Source organism: Leptonychotes weddellii, chromosome 5 (genome assembly GCF_054177405.1).
Source record: "Leptonychotes weddellii isolate Sample4059 chromosome 5, ASM5417740v2, whole genome shotgun sequence".
Taxonomy (NCBI): Eukaryota; Metazoa; Chordata; class Mammalia; order Carnivora; family Phocidae; genus Leptonychotes; species Leptonychotes weddellii.
This window is the reverse complement of record NC_138373.1, coordinates 148759991-148783417: the sequence shown is the minus strand read 5'-3', so window position 1 is coordinate 148783417 and position 23427 is coordinate 148759991. Positions and strand designations below refer to the sequence as shown.

The 23427-nt window shown below is 57.0% G+C and overlaps 1 protein-coding gene across 3 annotated transcripts; it reads right to left on the bottom strand.

Moving 5' to 3' along the window:
- Positions 1–3480: 3480 nt before the first annotated feature.
- Positions 3481–23400, bottom strand: MCM5 (minichromosome maintenance complex component 5). 3 transcript variants are annotated; one of them, XM_081822378.1, is made up of 18 exons: positions 23255–23400; positions 22914–23088; positions 21155–21281; positions 20944–21072; positions 17933–18105; positions 15914–16069; positions 14040–14206; positions 13530–13701; positions 12440–12551; positions 10951–11094; positions 10519–10584; positions 10126–10302; positions 9374–9486; positions 8047–8175; positions 6900–7042; positions 4888–5015; positions 3806–3935; positions 3481–3710 (listed from the first exon to the last, which is right to left on the bottom strand). In XM_081822378.1, exons 2-17 carry the CDS (start codon positions 23078–23080, stop codon positions 3834–3836), a joined length of 2205 nt encoding a protein of 734 aa, XP_081678504.1. In that variant the 5' UTR covers positions 23081–23088; positions 23255–23400; the 3' UTR covers positions 3481–3710; positions 3806–3833. The 3 variants fall into 3 exon arrangements, with proteins under 3 accessions (XP_081678504.1, XP_006745654.2, XP_081678503.1); XM_006745591.3 differs by having other exon boundaries at positions 3481–3935; XM_081822377.1 differs by lacking the exons at positions 3481–3710; positions 3806–3935 and adding an exon at positions 3985–4110.
- Between the last annotated feature and the right edge of the window lie 27 nt (positions 23401–23427).

The window sequence follows — 23427 nt, the reverse complement described above, 5'->3', positions numbered from 1 at the left end:
TGGTGCATGTGGCAGAGTGGCATGGGGGTTCAGAGCACAACCGGGGTTGAACCCGGCCCCTGCCCTCCACGCACTGTGACACGTGCCTCTCTGAGCCTCAGTGTCCCCATCTGTAAAATGGAGGTGACCACAGGACCCACATCCACGACTGCTAGAGGGTTAAGTGCATCCCAGCTGACAAACGTGGGTTGACAGAGCCACCATTTTGCAGTCTCCGCAGGTGGGGCACCAACCATCACAGGTAAGACCCCAGGTGAACACACTCCCTGGAGAAGATCCCTCTCCACCTCCCAGAAACGCACGCGCCGGCTGCGGGGGTAGAGCTGACTCTCCTTCCGGCAGCCCCCATACAGAGGAATGGAAAGCCAGGGTCTCCACCTGCACAAGATGAAAGGTGCAGAGGGTCCGGAAGCGCGCACAATGCTCTCAGGAAGACGGGCACCCCGACAAGGCAACAAAGAGCTGCTCGAAAGTTCTCCAAATTACCAAAGAAGAAAGGCCTTTGAGCATGAGCACATCAGAGGAAAACTAACTGAGCTCCTCTCGTCTCTGCATTTCCCGGCACCGGGGAGTCGGAAAGAGCTTGAAGCAGCTGTAAACGGCCACGCACGCACACTGTCGTGACAACAGTGACCGTACTCGGGCATCCGGGTTTCCTGCCTGTGTTTGGAGGAAGATCACACAATCTCACGCCGAGGTCGTGGCTGGCTTCGTTTTTACATGGTGGTTATTTATAAACACTTTGCTCATAATTTATTAGAATAAAATGTTTAATACACTTGTCGGGATGCTCATGTTTTGCTTGAGGTTCTGTATTTCTAAATGCACCTTAAATATCAAGTATTTTATTTCACTGACTTTCCTTTAATTTTATGAATTCTACCCTCACATTGGTATATCATATTAGGCAAAATAGGGATACCTGGGTGGCTCAGTCAGTTAAGCCTCTGCCTTTGGCTAGGGTCATGGTCCCAGGGTCCTGGGATCGAGCCCTGCTCAGGGGGGCCTGCTTCTCCCTCTCCCTTTGCCCCTCCCCCCACTCGTTCTCACTTGCTCTGCTCTCTCTCTCAAATAAAAATTAAAAATTTTTAAAAAAAATATTAGACAAAACCATGACAAAAAACTAATACTATGGATTTTCTCCAATACGTTACTAGTGCTTTCTACCACTTGAACCTCGTGACCTATGGTGCTGAATGCCACGACTTCCGGCTTACTGATGATAAACTCAGGTGCCCACAGATCAATGGGACAGAGCCCAGAAATAGACCCATGCACATACGATCGATTAATTTACAACCCGGGACATGAAAATATACACTGGAGACAGGACAATCTCTCCAGTAAGTGGTGCTGAAAAGCTGGAGAGCCACATGAAGAAAAGAGAAACTGGACCACTACCTCAAACCGTACACAAAAATTCAAAATGGATTAGAGACGAACGTAAGACCTGAAACCATAAAACTCCTAGAAGAAAACGGGGAAAGCTCCTTGACATAGGTCTGGGCAATGACTTTTTGAATCTGACACCAAAGGCAAACAAGGAAAACAAACAAGTGAAGGGACAACCTCAAAATAAAAAGCTTCTGCACAGAGAAGGGAAGCATCAACAAAATGAAAGCCAGCCCACGGAAGGGAACAAAGTATTCGCAAACCACATACTAACAAGGGGCTAATATCCAAAATAAATGAACTCATTTAACTGAGCCGCAAGACAACAATACAATTAAAATATGAGCAGAGGATCAGAAGAGACATTTCTCCAGAGGTCTACGGTCAGCCGACAGACACATGAGAAGATGCTCACCACCACTCACCACCAGGGAAATGCAAATCAAAACTACCACAAGCTACCATCCGTCAGAACGGCTAGTATCAAAAAGACAAGAACAGGTGTCGGCGGGGACAGGGAGAAAAGGGAGCCTCGTGCAGTGTTGGTGGGAGTGTAAGCTGGTGCAGCCACTGTGGAAAACAGCATGGAGGGGTCTCGATTAACTAAAAATACAACTACCATGTGATCCGGCAACCCCACTTCTAGGTATCATGGTATTTCCACACAGAAAATGAAAACACTAATTTGAAAAGAAACAAGGCACTAACAAGTTCACTGCAACATTATTTGTAACAGCCAAGACACGGAATCCACCTAAGCATCCCTGACCGATAAATGGATAAAGAAACTGAGGAACACAGACACACAGACACACACACACAAATATTATCCAGTTATAGAAAAGGAAATCCTGCCATTTACAACTCGGATAAAACTGGAGGACACCATGCGAACTGAAATACGTCAGAAGGCGTCAGTCGGTCAGCCAGACCTCTGGCTCAGGTCATGATCCCAGGGTCCTGGGGGTCCTGGGATTGAGTCCCGAGTCAGCCTCCCTGCTCAGTGGGGAGTCTGCTTCTCTCTCTTGCTCTGACCTTCCCCCACTGTTTGTGCTCTCACTCATTCTCTCAAATGAATAAAAAATCTTTAAAAAAAAAGATACGTCAGAGAAAGAAAAATACCGTATGATCTCACTTACATATGGAATCTTAAAAAAAAGAGGGGGAAAAACCCCTCAACAGACACAGACAACACATGCGTGGTTGCCAGAGGTGGGGGTGGGGAGTGGGCAAAATGGGTGAAGGGGGTGAAAAGGGGCACACTTGCTATAAAATACGTCAGCCGTGGGGATGAAACACCCCACGTGGTGACTTTGGTTCATAACACTGTACTGAGCATTGGAAAGTTGCTAAGAGAGATTTAAACATTCCCATCACAAGAGAAAAAAAACAACTGTGGTGACCGATATTAACTAGACCAAAAAAAAAAAGGAAATGGCAAAACAAATTAAGGCATATCCTCAGGCCCAGAGAAGTCGAGTGCCAGAACCAGGGCCACAGAGCTGTGGGTGGCCCAACGGGAAGAAAACCGGTCCACAGAATCCCAGAACCTTCACTCTTACTGACTTTGCTCTAAGGCCTAGGGGGAATGCATGTCCCCAAATCCCAAAGGCCACTGGAGTCTCACCACACTGCCCCGTCCCTTCCTGGGCACTTTGCTGCCACTCACCCTAAACACAACCCTGCAAAGCAGGGGCGGCATCCCTTCACGGATCAGGAAACTGAGGCACAGGAAGGTCTGGTGACTCGGCCAGTCGGAGGCAAATCCACGTGCCCCACCCCCCCCAGGCCGCTGAGGCACAGCGGGGGCCGCCAACCCCCCGCGCTCTCCAGGGCACGTGCCCACGGGCTGGGTCCGCTGGTAACGTCGCCACTGCCGGAGGCCAGCAACTGGCCGCACCAGCCCCACGGACCGGTTCAAGAACACGGAGCCCAGAACGTAAAAGCCTCACCCGAGAGCCCGAGTGGCAGACGCAGTTCAGAAAGCCCGTTCAGGCCGGCTGCAAGGCTGGTCCTTCGCCCACACCTGCTCTGTGGGGACGGCAAGACGGGGGCAGCCACAGGCTCCCCAGCGCAGAGCCCACAGCATGCACACACACCACGGCTTTATTAGTTCCACAGTCTTCCAAAGCACATCTCCTGGCCCTGCGCCAGAAGCAGATGCCCAGAGGCAGCGAGGCAGGCAGAAAGCGCCTTCCGGGGGGCAGCTGGGGCCCCCTGCACTGGGGGGGGGTGGTGGAGCGCAGGGGGCAGTTCAAGACGCTGGTGGCGAGGACAGCGACGTCCCCGGGAGGGTGGGGGGGTGACGCGCAGGAGGCCTAGGCAAGCCCGTGGGGCCACGGGGGCTCACTTGAGGCGGTGGGGGGTGGGGGAGGCTCCCCGGGGGGTGGGGGGTGTGACGCGTGCAGGAGGCCTGGGCAAGTCCGTGGGGCCACGGGGGCTCACTTGAGGCGGTAGAGGACCTTGCGCTGCATACGATGCTGGATCTCGCCCCGTCGTAGCATGAGCTGCAGGACCTTGTGGATGGCGTGCTCCGGGTATTTCTACGGACACAAGGCCAGATGCGGGAGCGTGCCTCCCGAGGGGACCCCAGAACACCCCGCTGGCTCACCCTCTGCGCTCTCCTATCCTCCCTGCTCTCAGAGAACATTCTGGTTTAGAAAACGCCTTCACACCCGTCTCCGTCCTTCCTAAGAAGAGCTCCCACGTCCTTAGCACCTACAACATGCCAGACACTGTTCTGTACATCAACTCACTCCCTCCCCGTGCGGCTAGTCCGCTGATTACTCCCGTGTTACAGGGGAGGAGCTGAGGCGCAGAGAGGCGAAGTCACTTGCTCAAAGTCACACAGCAATTAAGTGGCAGAGCTGGGACTTCAACGGAGTCCACCTGACTCCAGAACCCAAGCTCCTGACACCCTACACTTCTCTAAGCCTCGGTCTGCTCGCCTACAGAATGGGCGTAGTCCCACCTACTGCCCGAAAGTGCTCTGAAGACTGAAGCAAGATGACGTACATGAAGAGGAGCTGAAACCAGAAACTGGTGGACTGTTCCTGTGGTTTTAAAGACAGAAGCAGTTCTCCACAGCATCTAGAAAGCCCCACTCCTCTCTCTCTGGGGTCAAGAGCATTGTCCTCCAGGAGCTGGACGGCTCACTCTCCTGGCTCTGCCCCCGCCCCCAGCCCCATAAAAGCCAGGCAGTGGGGGAAGGGATCGATGGGAAGGGCTCGGGGAGCCTGACTGTGGTTCTACCAGAACGCCAGCCCCCTGTCCTCTCCCCTAATGGGACAGATAAGTGCCCCCTCCCCAGACTGAAGCAGTCCCTAGGGAACGAATGACAGGAACAGGTCCAGGACAAGAAACAGCTGCCCTGTCCCCATCCCAGGCCTGTCTGTTGAGCCACAGGACACGGCTGCTGGGGAGGTGGGAAGCAGGCTACGGAAGTGAGCAGGAGACGCCCCCCGGCCCCGCTTCCAGGCCCCAGGGAAGGCCTACCTGCTTGGTGAAGTCCTGGATGATGCTGTGCTCGGACACCTGGGAGCCGATGGCAAAGCGGCGCTTAAGCTGCTTCTCGATGCGGCTCAGCAGCTCCTGGTCCTCCTGGCTGGTAAAGCCCTCCACCCCTGTGGGCAGAGAGAGACAGCTGGGTGGGAACGGGGTGCCACGGATCTCAGTCTGCCCGTGGTGGGGCAAAGGCCTGGAGAGACAAGGCCCCTGGGCCAAGAAAGAGGACTCAGAAGAAAAACTTAAAAAAAAAAAAAGAAGAAGAAACAGCTCAAAGAAGGGGAACATGTGGGGGATAGCACAGGCCTGAGCAGATGGCTCAGCAGAGCCCTGAAGCCAGGGGACGAGGCACACCTGTGCGAAAGGATGCTCTAGGCAGAGGGAAAGGCAGGTGCAAAGGCAGGGAGGCAGAAACCTGACTTCGTTCAAAACACAGTCCAGGGGCTAGGGACGTGGCCAGACCAGGGGTCAGGGGTCAGCTCCTGGGGACCCCTAGGCCATGGCACGGGTTTTGCTTTGATTCTGGGGGAGCAGCCAGTAGAGGGCTCTGAGGAGGGACAGGAGCTGACTTGTGGGAACACATGTCTCTGGCCGGTCAGGCAGCAGGGACAAAGTTCCAGGAGAAGCAGATCTCAGACAGCTGAAGCCCCCTGTGACACAGGAGGGAGGCAAGGCGCCCCAGGGAGCCCGGGCCAGCAGGAGGCTCCTGACTTCCAACTACTGATGCAGGGTGACCAAGGCCTACAGATAGATACCTTGGGGTTTCAGCTAAGGAGAGGGTGGGGCATAGTCAGTGAAGCCACTGGGACGGACTTCAAGGCTCCAGGTTGAAAGGGGTCTGCAAGGCAAACTCCCACACAGCCTACAAGGCCCAACTCAAATTCCACTGTCCCAAATCACACCTGACCTCCATGCATCAGCATCCCAGAGAGCTCTCCGTTGGCAAATGTCTCACAGGACAGAAATCCCCTCCTGGGCAGAGACAATCTTCGCCAAGGGGAGGGTGGGAGTGATCCGTCTCACCACCCAAGGTACCAGCCACACTGGCCCTCGAACCTGCCAAGACTGCCCCCTCCTTGGAGGCATGGCACTGAGCCTTCCCTCTACCTAGAAGGTTCTCTACATCCCCCACCCCCCCACACACACACAGAGCCTTATGTCCTCATTTCACACCACTGCCTCTATGTCCCCTCCGCAGTGAGGCCGTCCTGACCAACCCCCTGATGCAGAGGCATCCAATCCTCCTCCAACACACCTGGCCTGCCAGAATCCCGCCCCCCAACTTTTGACTGCCTGAACCTGATCAATCTGCCTTTGCTCTCTCTCCCCCCACTTAGAATGAGAGGCCCACAAGGCAGGGACTTGGAGATCTATTCCCTCTTACACCCCAATACCTGGAACAGCGTCTGGCAAATACCACACCCCACCGGGTGAAGGAATGGATCTATCCCAGGAGAGCCTGGCACACAGTGAGTGCTCCAGAAAAATCTGTTGGAAGGCTGAGCCTGAAGCAGGTAGTGGGACTGACAGCAGTTTGACCGACACTGGCCTACGGGTTGAGAGAGCTGCATTCTAGCTAAGCAAACGGCCATCCTGGCACCACAAAAAGGCCTCTGAGTGTCCCTCTTATTTCTAAGTGCCCAGCTGGCTTCTGGAAGGCAGCTGGAAGTCAAATGAGGGAAAGAGCTTTGGAAGCGCTCAAAATGGTTATGAGGTCACAAGCAGAGTGCTAGCGTTCTCAGACAATGACAAAATTACAATCCTTAACGATTAACGGGGTCCAGACGGTTGTGTTCAAGGGTCTGGAAGAGAAGCTGCTGCTTCTCATCTGGGAGGAAAACGGCTGGGGGCAGAACGGGGAAGGGTGGCTGACCGCCAAGAGGAAGCTCAGAGACGCTGGGCAACCGCACAGGAGCAACCAATGCTCCAGGCCCCCAGGATGCCGCCCGGCCCCCCGGGACCCCGAGCCGGGACCCTCGGTCCGTGCCCCCGCGTCTGCTCACCTGACAGAGTGCCGGACATGGCAGCGTCCAGCGTGGACACCTGGAAGAGCCGCAGAGCCTCTTCCACGTCGGCCTCCGTGGCGAAGGGCTGCAGCTTCATCTTGCTGAGGGCCTCCGCGATGCGCACGACGGCCTCCAGCTGCCTGCACGGGAGCGACGGGGTGGCCTCAGCTCACTCCCCGCCCCCGACCCGCGCTACTGTCAGGGAGGTGCCTGCCCAACGTAGGAAGGCCACGGGGAGCCTGCCTGCAGTCCCCATGACCCGTCTCCCTTTCCTCCTCAGTAATGGAACCGATTTTGACTCCAGCACGTGGCACCCAGCTGTAACACACTTCCCAGCCTCTCCTACATCTAGGTGCGTCTATGTGACTAAGGTGTGGCCGAGAAGTTCTAAGTTCAAACGTTTTGTGGGGATTTCAGGAAATGTCCTGAAAAGATAGGCCCTTCTTCTCCTTCCTCTCCTGTCACCTGGAATACAGAGGTGAGGGCTGACGTTCCAGCAGCCACCTTGGACTATGAGGACGAGCCCGAGGTGCCAATGACTCTGAGGAGCCATCACACCAGTCCTGGACCACCCACCCTCGAAGACTCCCTAAGAGAGAAAGAAACTTCCAATTTGTTTACTCTTCTTTATTTGGGTTTTCCATTACATACAGCCAAACTCACTTCTAACTCATCAGCGCTGGCAGCAGGATGCAGCCCAGGTAGGTCCAAGCTCCTAATCGCTATACTCTACTGTATAAACTCACAAGAAGAGGAGTTTAAGAACTATGAAAGCAGGTCCCGAGAAGGAAAGCAATTTCCCTGCTGTCACACAACAGGCCAGAGTCTAGGAGCCAGGTCTCGTAACTCCCATGACTGGACCCTTCCCTCACCCTCAGGCTTCCCTGCAATGAGGGAGGCCAGACAAAAGTCACAAAACAGGGTTCCAGGTTTTCTCAACCTTAAAACAAGCCAAGACGTACATATAATCAGAGAGGCCACTGTTTATATAAACTCCCAAAAGCCTCCCTGGCCAACAGCCCATACTACGGGCCTACACTGTGGTCAGCAAGGGACCCTGGCCCAGGGCTTGCTAGGCACACCCTGCTTTGTAAACTGAGGCCCATCCAGCCCGCCTGGGTCCGGCCCTCCTGCGCCTGCTCACCGCACGGTGATGGGGATGTTGGAGCGGCGGTCGATGTCCCGCTCATGCTGACGGGCTCCACTTCGCATGATGATGTACCGGTTCTTCAGTTTCTCTGCAGCCTCTGCCGACAGCCGGGGGCCACACTTCCTGCAGGACGGTGGGGGGCAGCTGTCATGAGGCCAGGAAGGAATCTGGGGGCACCCACCGTGTCCCCCAGCCAGTGACAGTCACTCATTAAGGGGAATGTTGAGATCACCTAATCCCACCCTCATCCTGAGGATGAGAAGACAGAGGCCGGAAGGAGGGAGTCAACTCCCCAAGGCCGCCCAGGACCTGGCATCAAGGTGGGGCGAGACACAGCTGGGGCCAAGCCCCTGAGGACAGAGCCCTAAAGATTCAGAACCAGGACGAGGACCCAGGACTGCTGGGCAGCGCACTGCTCGGGACCCCAAAGGAGGGGGTGAGTTTAGGAGCCACCTGAATACAGCGCCTCACTTCCCACTGGGGGGGTTCTCAAAGATTCCCTGCCCTCAGTGTCCACCTCCAACAAGAGACAGCTGAGGGCGCGTGCAGGCTCTCGGCGCTGGGGCTAACAGCACGGCCTCTGGGGCCGGGTCCCTGGTTCAAATCCTGGCTCTGCTCCCTCCCACTTAGGACCTTGGACGAGTCACTTAACCTTTCTTTCCCTCCACTTCTCTGCCTCAGCCCCACCTGTAGAATGGCTCACTACAGCACCCTCAAAGGCTTCAGGACAGGGCGGAAGCTCAGTTACACGTGAAACACTCAGAGGAATGCCTGGCACAGAACGGTGACCATACTCATGGTTACTGTTATCGGCAATGTGGGAGCGAAACAAGACTAGAAGTCGCACTCACACACACAAAAAAGACTAGAAGTCGCAGCTGCCATTTCCTGAATGTTTCCTCCGTGCAGGGCTCTGCCAAGCTCTCAATCATCTGTGCAGTCCTCAGGAAAACCCCAGGCCACACCAGTCCAGGGAAAGCGAGGCTCAGGGGTCACCCGACTTGGCCCAGGTCACACAGTGGGGGCGGACGCTACCCAGAGCCCGCAGCCACACTGTCCGCACTGCAGTGCCTCCCTGCATGGGAGAGTCCCGGGGGTCGGCGAGACCTTCTAGTTCCCACACCCTTGTTTTAGCAAATGGGGAAACGGAGCCCAAGAGCCACAGAGCAACCTGTGCAAGGTCACAAAGGAGCCGAGCTGAAACTGTAAGCAGGGCCTCATCTCAGGCACCCTGTGTGAGAGGCAGGCCCAGGCTTCAGGGTTCTGTCCCCCAGGAGAGCTGGGCCACCCCACTCCCGTGGGGCCCGCGTCCAGGACTCACGCTCGGCAGTAGGCAATGAACTTCTTCAGCTTGGCCAGGTCGACCTCACCCTCCACGGCCTGGGTCTGGGTCAGTGCACTCACGTGCAGAGTGATGACGTGTTTGGCCAGCATCTGGGGGCGCAGAGGGGACACTGGGTCAGCCCGCAGGCCCTCCTGAGCATAGGTCCCAACACAGAAGTTGCACAGGCAGGGAGGGAGGGTGAGAACTCATGGAAAGGAGGAGGCCCCTTCCCTTGTGAGCTATGAGCTGATTAGACAAAATCCCACAGCTGCCAGGGCCTTATCTGCCGCCATAAGGAGATCAGCTGCCTGAGAATAGGTCTCCAGCAAGGGAGGCAGAGCGGAGGGGCAGAAACAGAGAGCTCTGGGGCCATCAAGCCCCGGATCCAGGTGGGCCTCACACCTCTAGGCTTGCCCATTACATAAGCCATTCTGTTCCTTCCAGAGACGTTCTGACCGGAGCTGGGGTTCCACCACTTGCAAAGGTCAACTCCCCTGTTTCGTATATAAGGCGCTGAGGCCCAGGGAGAGAATGATTTACCCAACTGCACAGCACAGCCCCGGCAGGAGGCAGGACTCTGGACCCCTAGTCCAGCGTTCCCTGCTGGCCGCAGCCGCCCCCCCCAACCCGCCCTGGGCTGCCTGCTTACAGGCAAGTCTGACGGGCAGGACTTTGGGCCAAGCCCCTTGTTTACCCTCCCCCAGAACTGTGGACCTGGCTCCCGCAGCCCCAGCCAGCTCCAGACGCACCACATCCCTCTCTTCATTGTGCTCGTCCTTGACGATGAAGATCATGTCAAAGCGGGACAAGATGGTGGGCATAAAGTCGATGTTGTCCTCCCCCTTCGTCTCATCCCAGCGACCGAACACCGAGTTGGCGGCAGCCAGGACGGAGCAGCGGGAGTTGAGGGTGGTGGTGATCCCAGCCTGAGAGGCAGAGAGAGGGGAGCAGACAAGAGAGATGAGACCCTGGGCACGCGTGTCTCCCACGTACACACGAGTCTCTCCCATGCACACGCTCGCACAGGCCGGCTGCTGCAGCCAGCAGAGACCGGGGCAAACCGGGCCCAGCCCAGGGCCCGATCGCGGCCCCGGGCCAGCACCCTCCACGTGGCCGGGCCAGGCCGGACGGCAGCCGCTCACCTTGGCTATAGAGATGGTCTGCTGCTCCATGGCCTCATGGATCGCCACTCGGTCGTCTTCCCGCATCTGTGTGGGGCAGAAACGTCTGTGAGGCCTGGGCAAGGGGGCGGGAGAGCTGGGCAGCCGGAGACCTACAGTAGCGACCGGTCCCAAGTCCCTACTCTATGCCTGGCCCATGGCAGGAATCAGGTGGCCTCTCACCCTGGTGACAATGAGCCAGGTGGGCTTGGCTCTCCTCTCCCCTCTCTCCAGATAGGGAAACTGAGGCTCAAAGAGGTTCAACTACTTCCCTCTAATGACAGGCCCAGGACCGAACACCAGTCTCCAAGTCAGAGGTAGTTTCTGCTGTCCCAGTCCAGGAGGCCACACCTCCGGCCCCATGACCACAAGGTGCCACCCACCTTTCGGCCACCACCTCACCGTCAGACCCACCTTGTCAAACTCGTCAATACAGACGACCCCCCCATCAGCCAGGACCATGGCTCCGCCTTCCATGATGAAGTTCCGGGACGAGGGGTCCCTCATCACTGAGGCTGTCAGGCCAGCCGCACTGCTGCCTTTCCCAGAGGTGTACACCTGGGGGATGGGGGAGGGGAGGGTGGCATCAGGACATCACCCAGCTCCAGTGAGTCAAGGGCCCAGACTGATGTGGCTTGCCCAAGGTCACGCATCAAAGCTGGCTGCCGAGCCCAGAATAGAACCCGTGCTCCTCCCTTCGGGTGGGAAGGCCGCCCTGGGCACCGGTCTGGCCTGGAGGTTCTCCCCCAGGGGGCGTCCACGTCCACGGTCAGCTGAGCCCTACCACAGCCCTGTGAAGCAGCGCTCAGGGGCCCGCTCTCAGATGAGCAAACTGCGGCCCAGAGGAGAGGAATGCCACACTTCCAGGAGGCCTGAGGGCCGGGATGGGGACTCCTGACTCCTAAGGAGAAGCGTCCCCCTCCCCAGTCCCTTGTCGTCTTTGTACAGACCCACGCACCACAAGCCGCCACCCTGGCAAGTGGGTGAGGAAGTTGGAGGTGAGGAAGTTGTGGTGGTGGGCTTAGAGTGTAAAACACACACGCCTTCAACAGCGCTTCAAGAAAGACGATGTAAAGCATGCCGTGGTGTTCTATTAACCTATAGGCTAAAACAGTAACACTTCAGATAAAATATTATAATTAATTTCATCTGCTCCTTTTAGTTTTTAACCAGGGCAGCCAGAAAACAGGACACCACCCCCATGGCCCATATAGCAGCATCCGTGGGTCTCTATCACGCGGCTATGGCATGAACACCTGGCACTTCTGATCCCCCAGACCACACCTCCCCCCACACAGCCCTGTCCTGCTGGGTCATCTTCGCCCCACTCTGAGCCCCCAGGCCCACCGATCACTGCACAGAGGACCCCACCAACCACACACTCGGGGTCAAATCCCTGTGCTTGCACTTACTCGCTGTGGGACCCTGGGCAAGACTGAGCTATTCTGTACCCCAGTTTCCTCCTTTATTTAAAGGGGTCACAGCACCCACCGCACAGTGAGCGGAACGTTAGGCCAGTAAACCAAAGCAATGCGCTGCAAGCAGTGCCTGGTCCTTGATCTTCAGGTGCTGACCGATGTCCTGATTTAGCAGGTGGATAAATGGAGTCTCAGGGAGATGAGGCAACCCGCTCAAGGCCGGCAGCCAGCTAGCTACTGGCCAGGCTGAGACCCAAAGCCCACGCCGCCTCTCGGGCCGCGCTCCACCCACCACCCCAAACCACCCCACACCTGTTGGTCCCCTTCCTCCTCTCTGTGCCGTCCTGACCCGCAGCCAAGAAGAACGAGGAAGAGACTCTGGTGAGCCGGCCCACCACGGAAAGCCCAGGGACCAGGTAGCCTGGGCTGCAGCCTGCCCTCCTAAGGGGGCAGCCGAGCGGAGCGGCATGTCCCCAGGCACTCACCCCTATGGGGGAACACTTCTCCACAAACTTTAGCAGCTGGGACTTGGCCGTGCCCGGGTCCCCCAGCATCAGCAGGTTGATGTCTCCTCGGCGGGTGAGTCCATCGGGGAGCCTGGGGGAGGACAGGCAGGTGGGCCAGGCTGGGACTCAGGCCGGTCACGGGGAGGGCTGGCAGTGGGCCCCACAACCCTCATCACAAGCCTCGGTGCCGCAGGCAGGCGGGGGCTCTGGGCTGAGACCCTCGTTCAGAGCCGTGTCCCCAGCCGCACCCGTGGTAACGATGGAGGAGAGAACTTGCCTCCAGGCCAGGGACAGCCAAGAACATGGCACTCAGGGCCGGGGCACACACGCTAAGGGTCTGATCAGATAGCCCTTGTGGCTAGAAAGGAGAGGGGGGGCCCCCAGCAGCCCGTGCACAGCACAGTGCGACCGGCACCAGACGGGCAGGATCCTGGCCCCACTGATGTGCCTCTCAGCAAGTCCCTTTCACTCTCCATGCCTCAACTTCCTCACCTCCAAAGTGGACTTGGTCAGAGCTTCCTCTGAGGGTGACTGTGAGGGCTGGCTGGGTGTCAGACACACAAAAGCGCTTGCAAGAAGGCCGGGTGCACAGTGAGGCCCAGTATGTGGTAGCTACTAGTAACGTTATCTTCCCTAGCTCTACTACTTTCTCGTTTCAACACAACATGGGCTGTCCTGCGAGGACCAGGTTCTCACCTGCCCTGTTCCCATGGAAACTTGGGTCCAGAGAGGGAGTGTCTCTCGCCCAAGGTCACACAGGAAAAAGTGGCAGAGATTTAATCTCTGGTCTCCAGTCTCCAAGCCCAGAGCTCTCCCCACTGCAGCTGCTGGCCCCCCTCCCCCATCCACCCCTAGTTCGGGTGAGGGGATCCCTCCGGGTAGGAGAGCATGGATTAGCCACTAGCCGGCTGACAGCAAGCCTCAGAGTAGGGGAAAGGACCTGGAAGTAGCAGGCAAGGCTGAGGGTCCCAGGAAAATGAGAAGAACATTCAAGTCCTGACCATTGGCGGCCATCCTGCTATGGGCCAAGTCACCCCCCACCCCAGATCTGGTGGGACTGGAACCCCACCTCTTTCGGGAACCCCCAAACAGCAGGCAGGCGATGGCCTTCTTCATGTCTGTGCCCCCGAAGATGGATGGAGCGATGCTTTTGGAGATGACCTCGTAGACATCGGGGAGGGCGGCCAGGCGTCGGAACTCCTCCTCTTCCTGAGGGGTCACGGCCCCGGCAAAGCTGCGGCCTGGGTGGGCCAGGGAGGGAGGGCACGTGAGTGCTGTGTGAGGCAGACCCTGCCCAGCCAGGTCAGGGCTCCCTGCAAGGCAGGGCCTCAGAGCCCAGACGGCATAAGCCTGAGGAGACAGAGCCCAGGTCTCCCTGCCAGGAGTGGGCCTGTGCTCACCATCCAGGGAGTGAGGGGAAGGGGGGTGTGAGGAGCTGGAGGGCCAGATCGTAGAGGCCCTCAGGGACCACTGGGAAGGGTGGGGACAGGGAGACCAGGAGGCCTGACCATAATCCCGGAGAGAGACGGCAGGGGCTCAGCCCAGGGTACAGCGCAGCCGGGCCCCAAAGCTAACTCACCAGAGCCATCTGTGTCCACCTGGATGCCCAGGACACGGATGTAGGAGCTCCGGATGCCCACACCCACCCTGTCACGGCCCCTGCTGGAGGTCAGGCCAAACTTCTTGATGGAGTAGATGCCCATGACGGTGACCCTATTCCCAGGGACAACCCTGTCACACAGATACCTGAAGAGACAGGGAGGAGGGAGAAACAAAGTGAGAGCCTGGGGGGGGGGGACAGCGAATCCCTGACCCTCTCACCCACACTGTCACACTCACCGTCCACCTTAGCATTTGTACTCCAGATCTCTCCATCCCTCAGGGCCCCCCTCCAAGCATGCATGGCTCAGCTGCCTACAGGATGGTGCTCAGCACCCTTGCTCATGGTGGTGGCCTGACCCTTCCCTGCCCTCAAGGGCTCTTTTGTTTTGCCGGTTGGGGCCCCAGGAGAGGCTTGGTGCTAGCCACCCCAGCCTTCAGAAGCCACATCCCCATATATGCTGCCAGACTCGCCACGGGGCTCCCCTTGGCCAACTCGGGGGAAGCCTTCCTCCTCGGGCCCCCTGGCCTCTCTGCAAGGGCCCCCCCCCCACCACTTCTGCCTCTTCGGGGCTCCACGAGCTCGGGTACATCCTGCCTCTGGACGTCCACGTCCTCTTTTCAAAACTAAGACACTGCAACAAGGAGTCTCCAAGTCGCTCCAGTGAGAACCAGTGTGGCACAGAAGGGACACTGGTGCACGCATCTGCACTCTGCCATTTAGAAGCTGCGTGACCTCAAAGAAGTCACCGTACCTCTCTGAGCTTGAGGGAAGGGGAGGGGGCAGCGACAGAGTAACCGGACCTGCTCATATAGTGGGATCAAGTGAGGAAACAGACCACACGTGCTTTACATGCCAGAGTCACATCCCACAAAGGAGCGTCACTGTCACAGTTTCAGCCCTGAGAGGATCCTAGGGCGCCCCTTCCCATGCACCACTTTGTTTTTCTTATTTTGGAGACGGGAAGAGAGTATCTTCAGCAGGCTCCATGCCCAGTGCGGAGCCCGACACGGGGCTCGATCTCACGAAATCAGGAGTCGGTCACTTAAAGGACTGAGCCTCCTCCCAGGAGCCCCTTCCCATATACCACCTCTTACGTCTAGACTAGACTACCTGGAGAATAACCTAACAAACATCAAGTACTTAATCGTATTAAAGACCGGTACGAAACACGTGCATTTTCCAATTAACATCTCCCAGCAGCCTAACTAGAGGTTAAGGATGGTCTTCACGCCCGTTTTACTGCTGAGGAAACCGAGCCTTCGCCAGCTCATGTAACTTGCTCCTGTCCGGCTCCTCCACGTTTCCACTGTCACTGACAAAGCTAACAAAAGCTCTGGACCCACTCCTCAGGAAAACACGCAGCACAGAACACCTGCAAGCACATCCAGCTGCGGCACCCCGGTCACATCTCCAAGCCTTCCTCCCAGGTGGCCACGAGAGGACCAGACCCCAGCCGAGCACCTCTCCTCCTTCCCAACCGGTCAGCAAAATCCAAGGAACGATGTTATCAGAAAGCCCCGGGCACAGGCGGGGCAGGGGCATCAGACAAGCAGAGGCTCTCCGAGCTGCAGCTGTAGGGACTCTCCGGGTAGGGCCCGGGCTCCAAGCTCACGAAGCCATCAACCTCTCAAGAGTTCCAGGGGGCTCTGGAACTGCACAGCGGGGACTACGTGCCTTGCTGATTTCGGGAAGACGGAGCGAGCGGAAACGTACGGGAAGCACCGGTGTTCCAGTGAACCAAGTGTTGCTGACCGAGCCTTCCTCTCCTCCCACCGTGCTCACCGGGCCTCGGCCAGGGCCACCCGCCCCCGCGGATGCCCAGCCCCAGCCCCGGCCCCTGCCTGCTTCACCTGTCACAGTAGAGCTGCATGTGTCTGGGCATCTCGCCGTGAGGCACTGCGTCAGGCAGCTCCTGCAGCTTGAGAGTCTGGAAGTCCACACACTTGCACTTGTCAGGCATGATAAAATATGGGTCCAGTGGGCATTTGGGACGCCCGGCTTGATCCCTATACGGGGGTGGGGAGGAGAAAGGGTCACCAGAGCTCCCCTGAGAACCCAAAGCCCAGGGAGTCCATCCCAGGAGTCGGCGACAAGATCCGGCCAGCAGCAAGTTGAGGGTCTCTGGGATAAGCTGAACAAGGGTCTTAAAAGGAGGGCAGCTCTGTGGGGGACCATGAACCAGATCAGGAGTGGGGAGGTCTGCTCCAGGCCTGGCTCCTCCATTAATTTATGGGACACAGACAGGTCACACTCTGAACCCCCATGAGGTCTCAGTGTCCCCACAGGGAGAGGGGCCAAATCACCAATGACCTCACGAAACCCCCACTCAAATCCCAGGATCTCGTGGTGAGGGTCTGGGCACCTACAGACCATTCTCAGGGTCTAGGCCTCTTTTTACCTCCATGTAATGAAGTCAAGTTCAACTACCATAGCAGTGTTACTGCAGAGCACTCACTCTGTGCCAGACCTTGTTCTACAGGCCAGGGACCCAGGAGGAACAGAAGTCCCTGCTCTTACAGAGCTCACATTCTAGTCAGGGGCCGCCGGGGAGACTGAAAAAACCAGCCAACAAATGGCTGAGTGACAGAATGACAGCAGTGCCCCATGCTGTCGGGTGGGTGGGGAAGAGTGACAGGGTATGCGTGCACCGAGTGTAAGATGGAGGAACCTCTGGGAGGTGACATAAGAGAAAGCTGACGGAAGTGAGACCGAGGACTGCAGAGGGCAGAGGAAAGAGCACGTTCAAAGGCTCTGTGCCAGAAGTGTGCTCAGTGATCGCAGGAAGAGGAGGGAGGCAGTGAGAGAGGGAGGAGGGCCGTGCACGCCAGGACAGCGCCTGACTTTGGATGACATGGAAATGACTGGGTCACCTGCAGGACAAAGAGTCCTCTCCACCAGCTGCGGGGTGGAGAAGAGACTGGGGGACGACCACTCCAAGTGAGGGAGAACAACAGCATGGAGCAAGGCAGACGTGCCCAGGTGGTGAGAAAGGGCCTGATTCTCTACGTGCAATCTTAGGAGCAGAGCCAAAAGGACTTCTCAGTTGTCTAGATGCAAGTAGGAAGAAACACTCTGAGACCAAGGATTTGGGCCTGAGCACCTGAACAGATGGTGTTTCCATCTGGGGTGCAGGGGAGGGTCTGTGGAAGGGGAGATCTGGGGGTGGGATGGAGGTCAGGTCTGTGTGGGGTGCGTTCAAATCTGCAATGTCCACTGGACACCTACATGGGGATACCTGGCTGCCGGCCAGCAGCCGGATCCGACCCTGGAGCTCAGGGGAGACACATGTGTGAGTGTCCTCTGCATGTGGACCATCTTTAAAGCCCGAGATCACCCAGGGAGCGAGTGCAGAAAGAAAGCAGCGTAGCTAAGCCCCGGGGCACTGCAACATTTAGGTTAGGAAGCTGAGGGGGACCACAGAGGCCAAGGAGCAGCCTGAGAGAGGGGGCAGGGCCTTCAGATCAAGGGTGGAGCTCATTTCCTGTAAGGGGCCAAAGAGCAAACATCCGGTCTTAGGAGCCAAGAGGCCATATACTCCCCGCCTCTGCAGAGCAAACGTGGTCCACGGCAATGTGTAAATGCACAAGCTTGCCGTGTTCCTGGGCCGGCCACCCCAGCAAGCCTCCAGACAGACTCATTCTGCTGGACTGCTTTTCCCTCCCAACCCTGGGTTCCCCACAAAGGTTGTCTGGGAGTCCTGGTGGGGACAGAACTCGCCAATGGAGGACACCAGCCCTGAGCCCCAGCGCACGGGCCTGTGCCACTCCCACGGGACACATGCCCTGCTGCAGGCCGGTCCTCCCCCTTCCCATCTCCCCCCAGACGTCACCCCCCCACCCCAGCCGCTGGGCCCGGCAAGGCCCACTCACGTGTTGCACTTCCTAGGCAGGGCGTAGCCCTCCAGGCCCGGGTGCATGGCGATGTTGCTGAGCGTGTTGCGACAGCTCCGGCACTGGATGGAGATGCGGGTGGCCTTGGCGCGGACCCCGGACGCCGAGATGATGATGCCAGGGATCTTCACCAGGTGCGACATCATGTCCGACTGCAACAGAGCCATCAAGAGCATGGTTGGTTAAAGGGAGACAGGGACAACGGAGATTATGATAAAAATCTCTTTTTCTGGGGTGCCCGGCTGGCTCAGTCTGAAGAGCATGTGACTCTTGATCTCAGGGTCTTGAGTTCAAGCCCCACAGTGGGCGTGGAGCCTACTTAATTTAAAAACAAAAACAAAAAAAAACCCACACTTCTAGAAAATCTTTTTCTAGCGCATGCTGAAGTATTTAGGGACACAGTGGCACTTCTGTAATTTACTTAAAATTTAGCAAGGTCGCCTGGGAGGCTCAGTCGGTTAAGTGTCTGACTTTGGCTCCGGTCATTATCTCTGGGTCCTGGGATCGAGCCCCACATCAGGCTCTGCGCTCAACGGGGAGAGTCTCCTTCTCCCTCTCCCTCTGCCCCTTCCCTCATTCGTGGGCACGCATACTCTCTCTCTTATAAATACATAAAATCTTTTAAAAAAATGAAAAAAAAGTACTTTACCAAAAAAAAAGAAAAAGAAATAGCAAATAAAGCAAAACGTTAACCATTAAACCCAGGTGAAGGTATATGAGATGCATTACACTATTCTACTTCTATGTGTAATTTTCCATAAGACAAAACAAAACACAAGAAAAGTTCCTTTCATCACTTTCTTCCCATTCCCAGGGGCTTCTCTGGGACAGGCAGGCTACGGGTTCATGCAGCCTGGGACGTGGTGGGTGGAGAAGGAAGGAGGCTGGCCCCCTCTGCAGTACGTAAGGGCAGACGTGCCTGCCATGACCCAGGGACATAGAACTGTTGGAGCTGCCATAGAGCATGATTTTTTAGAACACAAGCTACAAAGCTGCAGGTATCCTGGCACTCCAGAATCCCGAGCTGGAAAGGACGGGGTTGCCTCAGCCCCTCCAAGCCATCCCGACAAGTGATCCTTCTAGAGGGGGATCCTCCCAGATCACAGGAAACCCATCAGCTGAAACAGGCCGTTCACTGTGTCCTCCAACGAGTCTGAGAGTAGGAAGGTGTCCCTGGGGGGAGCTGAGGCTTGGCTCCCTAACCAAACAGCTGGCCCCCCAAAGCAGGTCCAATGCCACTTCCACAGAGAGGCAAACGCGTGACACTGAACTTGATTCCAAACATCGTCACGGAGCCCCTCCCTCATGCTGGAAAGACAGATAAAACTCACAAGCTCCAGAGCCCACCGCCCTGCTTCTGGAACCACCTGCCATCGTGCAAAACAAAGGCAGCTTGACAGGGGCCCCAAAAGAGCTGCAGGATGTGGGGACACAAGCAAAGACCACAGCATGCCCTCTGGGTGCAACACATGACGAGGAGGTGCCATTAGCTCAGTGGGTGACACTCGGGCCCCACTGTGGAGCGTGCCGAGCACAGGCATGCGCATCACTTGCCTAGATTCTAACAAGAGCCCCGCGACAACCACCAACGTCCTGACCAGCATCACTTCCTGCTCACTGCTCTCCTGCTACTTTATCAATTCTCCACATGGCAGCCAGAGGGACTGTTTGCAAATGGAGTCGGCCCATTCTACTTAAACATCTGCTGCTTTCCTACTGTGCTTCCTATAGAATCCAAGCTCCTTCCCATGGCTGGAGAGGCCCTGGCCCTCAGGCCTCTTCCCCCCTTCCCCCAACCCTCACGCTCACTGGGGTCCGGTCACACTGGCTGCTTCTTATTCCATGAAGCATGCCACTGTCCGTACCTCAGTGCCTTTGCACCTGCTTCTCCCGGAGCCTGGAATGCTCTTCCCTTGGGCTGTCATGCAGCTGACGACGCATTACTCAGACTCACTCCAACATCACTTCATCGGAGGCCTCTTCTGACCACCATCTACCTCCCTCGGCCATTGTCACGTTTAGCTCGTTCTTCTCTTTTCTTCATGACTGTACATGGCTCCTGAAGCCATCACAATGTCCCTTACCTGGTTCTCCTCTCATAAGCTCTGTGAGAAGCCAAGTCCCGTCTGTTTATAGTCAGGGTCTAGCCCAGCACCTGGGGCGTAGCAGCCTTTAGTATTTGTCGATTAAAACAAATCAACACCTGGGGCACCCCTGGGTGGCTCAGTCGATTGGACGACTGACTCTTGCTTTCAGCTCAGGATCAGGTCATGATCAGGCCCCACTCCGAGCTCTGTGCTGAGTGGGGAATCTAGTGTGCTTGTCTCTCTCCCTTGCTCCTCCCCCCCACGCTCACGCTCGCTTGCACTGGCTCTCAAATAAATAAATAAAACCTTTAAGAAAACAAACACCTGGATGACAGCTGGCTCTGCCAACCCCTCCTGCTTCCCAATCACTCTTTAGCCACGCTGGCTGTTCTTCAACACAGCCTTGAACATAACCAAGCCCTCCTCGCCCCTCAGGCTTTGCAAGGGCTACCCTCCGCCTCCCTGGGGTGCTCTCCCAGTTGTCTGCCCGCTCAGGTGGTTCTCCACCAAGGAAGCCTTCTCTGTCTTGCCCAGAGGGCCACCCCCCGACCCCAATTTCTTCCACTGCACTTACGATCATCTACAACCATCACGGGTGACATTCACTGGTTTACTCAGGTTCCCCCCCCACACACACCTCCTGGGAGGATATAAAGTTCACAAGAACAGGAACTTGTTGTTTAGTTCAACATCGTTTCTCCATGACCTGACTCAACGCCTTGCCAACAGGAGGAACTCACTTGTCCAGTGAGTTAATTTTACCGGGGAAGAAACGGGCTCAGACAGGCTGAGTGAGCTGCTCAGGGTCACACAGCTGGCACTCAGGTCTGGCCGGGGCCTGAAGCTCCTACACACCATGCAGCAGCCACCATCACCCTCCGACCAGCCTCTAAGTGGACCCACCTTGAGGCTACGAATGCTGGACGGGCTGGCATCCGACTTGAGCATGACCTGAATGTCCTGGAGCACCTCCTCGCCCGTGGGCCGGGGCCGGGTCACCTCATCAGCCACCTCCTTGGCAGCTTCCTCTAGCTGGAGAAGAGGAAGGCGACAACTGTTGGTGACCAGAACAGGACCAGGAACCTGGGGGATTCAAGGATGGGGTCCCACTCACCAGCTGCAAGTGCTCGGCCGGTTGCTTGTACAAGTAGTCGGCCAGGTCCTCGTCGAAGCTGGCCAGGTCCTCCATCTCCACTTCGACCCAGTACTCCCCCAGATTGTAATGGCGCTTGAGCTCATCCCTGGTGTGGGCAGGTAGCAGGGTGGGGGCAGGGCAGGGTGCAGAGAAGAGGAGATCAACACTGGCTGAAGTGCACCTGCACCCCAAATTTGCCCACACCATTACCACCACTACTCCCACTCCTCTTCCCAAACACACATCGAGTTCCAGGCGACTCTGTGACATAACCCTGCGGAGGCTCCCAGCTGCCCATAGAGGCACCCTCCAAAAACAGCTCCATGGAAACAGTCCACAAGATGGTTGAAGGCGATTTCAACACGTAAAGACAGGGCTGTGTGCACAGGTCAGTTTGGGAGACTCCGTTCTTTCCCTGCAGGACCCCCTGGTGCCTTTTAGTTTCTCTCAGAGACTAACAAAGCACAAGGCTCAAACTTGGAGACCACAGATAACAGTGTGTTTGTCTTATCGACCACCAGATAGACTTTTTACAGAGCATCCCATGGGACTATTGTCCCAAAACACACTTAGGGACCACTGACCTATGCTACGCAGAGGCCTCTCCTCAGACTCATCTCAGACCTTATCCCCTCCGACCTTATGTGCCAGGGCCACACGAAATGGCCATCCTGGCCCAGAAAGCACCTTGCTATTAACAGGCCACCCATACCTCTCCACCCAGACATGCAACTGCTCCTATCGGAAATGCCCTCCACACCTGAAACTCTTCTCTCAGCCGAGGGTCAACTTGGGCTCCTCTGGAAGCCCTCCCTCATGTTCCTCCTTTGAGGCAACTGTCACCTTGTAATTTATCTCTTGACCTCTATGCCTTGCCCCCACTGACTCAGGAGCTTCACTGACCTCTGAGCTTCTAAAGAGTGAGGAGTACGGAGTCTCTTCATCTCCGTATCTCAGTGCCTAGACACAATGCCTGGCACACACATGGCCAATGTCAGCTGGTACATGAATAAACGGGAGGCAGAACTGCTGACGTCCATTTACTGATGACACAGAGAGTCTGTTACTTGGAAGTCACTCAGCTAATAATTGGCCGCGCCCAAGCCTGGACCCACAAATTCACCTTTCTCTGCATTTTAAGGTGCTAGAGATAGAGGCTGGGCCTACGAGGATCTGGCATGATGCCACAGGTTAGACAATGACTAAGAGCGGGTTCAGTGGTTAGCCCAGCACCTGAACAGTGCCTGGCACACGGCAGGTGCTGATCAACAGAAGTTGCAAGACTGGAACGAACGCGTAAGTGAAATAAATCCTGACAACCATCTTCACCTTTTGCACACGCAGAGAACTTGAGTTTAGGAGGCATCACAGAGACAGGACACAGGACAACAACAAGGAGGAAGTGAAGAGCGAGTCCTGGATAAAGAACCAAAGGGCCCAAGAACTTCTAGATGGTTATTAGGGGCCCACTCAACAGGTGGCCACTCAAAAGTTAACTTCAGGTATAAAATGTACAAAGCCAAATATCACAACTGGTGCGGCCAGGATGAAGCTGCGGCTGGGACCCAAATCCTCAGACCTAGGACAGGCTCCTTCACCTCTCTGCGCCCGTGTCCCCATCCGTGCTCTAGGACACTAGAAGGCTCTGAGTGCAGACGCGTGTTCGCACTGGGTGTGCTTGCTCCTCACCCGGGGGAGTGCATGCCCACCTTCCCTCCGGGCCCGCCCCAGCCCGCACCTGTATTTGAAGGTGAAGCCGGTGCGGTCGGTGCCCACTCGGTACTGGCGCAGGAACTCCTTGAAGCGCCTCTGCAGCTGCGATTTGCGGGCCTGCCCCTCGTCGGCCGCGGTGTCCCCCCCGAAGCTGTCGCTGTAGAAGATGCCGGGGTCGTCGAAGCCCGACATGACTGCGCCTGGCGCGGGGACAAACAGCTGGAGCAGGCCGGGGGCTCGCTCCCAACGCGGGGCGGGGGGACCCCGGCCCTCCCAGAAGAGAGACCCTGCCCACCCTGCTGCGCCCTCAAGTGCGGACGCCTGAACACTCCCCGGCCCTCACCCCTCCAGACCCGCCGGTCTCACCTCCCCGTTCCCGCAAGTCCAGGCACACAAGGACGTCCACACTCCGCCGCCGAGTTTCGCGGGAAAAACGAGACGCCGCGTTCGGACGCCGCAGCCGCTGCGCCCCGATTGGCTCGCCGGGGTCCCGCAGCCAGCGATTGGACCGCTCTGCGCCCGCGAGCACCGCCTCCCGG